The 4,726-nt window shown below is 54.0% G+C and overlaps 1 protein-coding gene across 3 annotated transcripts in view; it reads right to left on the bottom strand.

Moving 5' to 3' along the window:
* CSNK1D (casein kinase 1 delta) overlaps positions 1-4,542 on the bottom strand; it is a 39,435-nt gene extending 34,893 nt beyond the window's left edge. For all 3 annotated transcript variants that reach the window (XM_007462293.1, XM_007462295.1, XM_007462294.1), the window contains exon 1: positions 4,126-4,542. In XM_007462293.1, the coding sequence (XP_007462355.1) occupies positions 4,126-4,201 (76 nt within the window). In that variant the 5' untranslated portion in view covers positions 4,202-4,542. The remainder of the gene's footprint in view (positions 1-4,125) is intronic.
* Positions 4,543-4,726: the final 184 nt, after the last annotated feature.

The raw sequence follows: 4,726 nt of genomic DNA, 5'->3' as shown, positions 1-4,726 counted from the left end.
GAAACAAAAATTAATTCCAGCTTTCCCCCCCCCCCCGGATCACACCAGCAGATGGAGCCAGCCTCCCCCAGGATCACACCAGCAACAGAGCCAACATTCCCTAAGATCACACCAGCAACAGAGCCAACCTTCCCTAAGATCACACCAGCAACAGAGCCAACCTTCCCTAAGATCACACCAGCAAAGGAGCCCACTTCCCCTAAGATCACACCTGGAAACACAGATCACTTCTCCCAAGATCACACCAGCAACAGAGCCAACCTCCCCCAGGATCACACCTGGAAACAAGAGCCCACCTCCCCCAGGATCACACCAGCAACAGAGCCAGCCTCTACAGTATCACAGTTGTGAAGGTTGACCTGAGTCTGGTGACTCAAAGAGGAGAGGCTGGGTTCTCTACCAAACAGACTTGAGGGCAGCACACACGCAGGCTGCCCTCCTCTGAGAGGTCTCCACCACTGGGTGAAGCAGCAGTGCTTCAAGTTCTGGGTATTCCATGGCAACCAAACATAAGAGACCACTGAGCAAAACTGAGGTGGTCCACCACTGTAGCCCTGCAGTCCCGTCCCACCTCCCCTGGCTGAAAGCAGCCCCTGTGCTCTACTGGCAGTGCTTTTCCAAGTCTTGTCCTCAAACTACGAGTCCACAAGGGGATAAATACAGGACAGCGAGGAAGCACCCCGGAGCTCTGATAGCAACATGACATTTTTGCAACATTTTAATCCTATTTTACAAAAGTGCTGATCTGCCACAGAATGGAAATTACAAAACCTGGTCCTTCACAACAGGTAACTTTTAGAAGTACTTCTAGATGGGGAACAAAAATCTGAAATATACTATTGAGCTCTGGGTTCCAGATTCAGAGCAAGTCAAAACCAAGTGGCACATCACACTTACTCAGTGTCTGTTTATAGTGAGGTCTTTTATCACCCAACAACCTCAGCTCTTTTGTGCAGCTCCAGTGCCAGACAGGAGTTCCCCCTCACTAGATGAAGATGTTAGTCTATGTTTAGACACAGATTAATGCTGGTCCTAGGAAAACAAAGTTATGCCCCTCAAGTTGAGCAAAGGCAGATGATAAATGAACTTAACTCCAAGATTGACCCTGTCCTGGGACAAAAAGGTAACTCCCATTGATGACTGTTTTATCGACAAAGAAATAGGGAGAGGCCTCTGAACAGCAGGGCAAAGGGCACTCTCGCAGGGCAACCACGGAGAGCTGATGCGGTATCTAGAAACACTCAAGCCATCACCCTAAAAGACACAGGCACGTGACTACGAAAGCTGCATACAGGCAACTGCTTTCCTCTCCTGGCCAGCCAGCCACCATTTTGGAACCCCTACTGTGTGCCAGACACCCTGCTAGGTGCCACTGAAGAGAAATGAAAGTCAGCGAGGGGAAAAACATGAACATCAAAAATATGAAGAGGTTACTAAGCTTTAGCTCCCCAAAAGCATTTGTGTATGTGATGAAGCCAAACCACACAGTCCACCTGGGTAACAGCTGGACAGATGAGGCCATCCTCTGATACACTGATAGAGCAACAGGATCAAGTACAAATGCCAACAGCTAGCAGGAAGAAAACCGCCATTCTACCAATCATGAATGGGGGGCAGGGAGGAGGGTCCGAGGTACTGCCACCACCTATAGAAGACAGACATGGGACAAGAACAAGACTCCATGAGAACAGGGGGCTCACGCTGTTTGGGAAGGATTGGAACAACCTGGAGGGCACACTGCCACATGCTCATGTCAGCACAGCAGGCTGCTGGAAAGGGAGGCTAGCACTGGGCCTTCTTGGTCCATAAGGTACTCGGCAAGCTGAAGGACAGCTCTCTCTTCCCCCCCACCCCCGGCTTCAAATGTCTGAAAGCACTAGAAAGTCCCAGGTGGAAATCCAAGACCCCAAACCCCACATTTAAACCAAGGTGAAGAAGGAGGAGTTAACAGCATTCTGACCTATAGCAAAATGACAGCGGTAGGAACGACTTTAACTGCTGTCACACTAGAATACGTAGAACATAACAATTTTTAAGATGAGGAACGAACTCCTCAACTAACGACCAGTTGCCTAACAAATAGAAAAAAAACATGGTACAGAAGACTCAATCCATCCCATGGTCTTTGGATCGGTCATCTGTGACCCTTAACTTCAGTATATAGTGAGCTTCCTCTGACCCACCTTTCCAGTCACATCTCAATCTAACAAAACCACTTCACATTTCCTCAGTGGGGTAGCATGTAGCCTGAATGGACCACCACATGGGCCAAGAGTCAAAGCCAAATCAGTTGTACCCAACCCCACACAAGTAACTCTAAGTGTACTCCAGTGGGTGGGCCATGTGGGTACTCATAACTGGGGCGCAAGAGCCACAGTCTATCCATTTTAGGATAAACATGAAGGAGGAAACTGAGGACAGACCCTTCTGGGACCGGTCAGCCAGTGTCTGGCTGGATCAAGCACCACTGGTGTGCCCAGCACAAGGTGAGGCCCAAAGGACACAGTTGTGAATAAGCTTTCAGGGTCTCCCACAAAACTCTCAACTTCTTTGTGAATGACTTGGTGACAACGTTCCACGATTTGGTTGTCTGAACGCAGCTTCGGAAAGCAGAAAACTGTCTGGCAAGGTTTCAGACCAGAGAACAAAAAGGTTCAAAATATCTACTTTTTCCTATCTGTGTAAGGGTGGCTAATAGATTGGTTTTTCAGTACAGCTCCTAGATCTTAAGTTAAAACTTTTGCCAAAATCTATTGTTCTATAAATAAGGCAAACAGCTTGCATTTACCCAGCACTTCGCCTCCCAAAACACTGCTGAGAAGGCAACTGCTGACTACTGGACATAAATATTTAAATAGTAAAATGCAAGTATCTCTAAAGTGTGTTTTACTCAGCAGGGCAGTAAAGCACATACTGATGTGACAGGATTACACTGTAGGGTAAGGGTACCAAAAGCAGTTATGAACTACCCTAAGTGTGGAATCCTCTTACGCTGTTAGCCCAGGAGGTCGTGCATCCTCTCCAGGTAACAAGAGGCAAGGATGGGGCGGTGAGCACACACACTTGGGACCATCTGAAAGGCATAACCAGAAGCATTACTGACATACAAATCTATCCCTGACCCTCCCTGACAAGTACACCAGCCAAACAGAAACACCAGAGTGGGCTGCGCAAGCAGAGCATGTTCACCCCCAAACCTGCACAATGACAGTCCCTCTGCACATGCATTGCGGGCCAGGCTGGGTGTCCCCAAATGCGGGGGTAGGAGTAACTTACACACAATTTCTCTGAGAAACGCTTACATTTTTAAAACTTCCAACTTTAAGACTCAAGCCAACCTTTTATCACACACGTGCATTCTTTCACTGTAAATCTGAAACAATCCAGAACATTCTAATCCCATTTTTTTCCAGTCTACCTGGAGAATTTTCATAGCAAAAGGACAAGCTCATGAGCAGAGCTTTACCACTTTATTTGCCTCTAATTCTCCCAACACCCTACCGCTGACTTTGTCCCGAATTACCTGAATGTCATTCTCGTTTAAGCCGAGGTACTTAGTACAGAACTTGGATGCGCAACATGTTCTCAACGACCACTCTACTGGCACCCAGGCGACCCTGCGCGCCACCTCCGGTCCACGGCCCAGACCCCGGGCCAGAGGGGCTGGTCAGCTGGGGCTGCATCGTCGGGAGGAGCGCCGAAGAAGCCTCGGTCAGCCCCGGACTCTACTCGCGCCCACCGCACGCGCGTAGGACGCGGGGGCCGCACTCGCCGACGGCCCTTTGTCTGCATGGAGGGACACCGAGAGCGGACACAAGGCGGGCGGGCCGAACGGGTAGCGAGGGCCTAACCGAGGCTCCCGGCCGCTCCCCAAAGGCCGCGAGCACACGTTGGTCAGGTGCCCTCGAGGGCGCGGGTCGGAAAGGCCGCAAGTTCCTGCCTAGGGAACTGGGAGGCCCGAACCGACGGGAACGCGGCTTACCGCCACGGGCCGGAGGGGATGCCCGGGGCGGGGGCTGGGGTTGGGGCCGCCGGGGGCGGGATCGCCGGGGAGGGGACCGGAGCGGAACCGGGGCCGGGGGACGCCGGTTTGGGGCTGCCCATCCGCGGGGAAGGGCGCCTCACCGAGATAGATGTCTCCGAAGGAGCCGCTGCCGATCTTCCGGCCCAACCGGTACCTGTTCCCCACTCTGAGCTCCATAGCGGTGGCGGTGGCGCGACCTGCACTCCTGCCCTCCCGGCCGCTTCCTGGGTCTGAGCTCGGGGAGGCGGCGCCGCTGCTGCCGCTACTGCGGGTCCGGCTGCCGGCTCCGCCCCCCTCACGGCCCCGCTTTCACCATCGCTTTCCAGCCGCCCCGCCGCTCCCAACGCCTCAATACGGGACGGATGGGACAGTCCGAGCGCCGCCGCCCCTGCTCCAGCCCCTGCCCACCCCGCTTGCCCTCTCCCCGCCGCGGATGGACTCGGATCTCCCGGGCCTAAACCCCCTTCAGCTGCCGGAAGGAGCCACCGCCATCGCGCTGTGACGTCACTTCCCCTAGCAACCCCGGTGGGGCGGGGCCGCGCTGACCGAGGGGCGGAGCCGCGGTTTCGGCAACTGGCCGGCGGCGGGACCTCACAGCTCTAGGGGCGGGGCTAGGGCGGTGCCGGGGCCTCGAAAGACAGGCTGGGGAGGGGCGGGGCGGGGCGAGGTCGAGCAGGGCAGGGCAGGGCCGGGCCGGGCCCC

The sequence above is a fragment of the Lipotes vexillifer genome, unplaced genomic scaffold (assembly GCF_000442215.2).
Source record: "Lipotes vexillifer unplaced genomic scaffold, Lipotes_vexillifer_v1.1 scaffold1691, whole genome shotgun sequence".
In the NCBI taxonomy this organism is placed as follows: Eukaryota; Metazoa; Chordata; class Mammalia; order Artiodactyla; family Lipotidae; genus Lipotes; species Lipotes vexillifer.
Note: the sequence above shows the minus strand (reverse complement) of the source record. Positions and strands in the feature narration are given on the sequence as shown.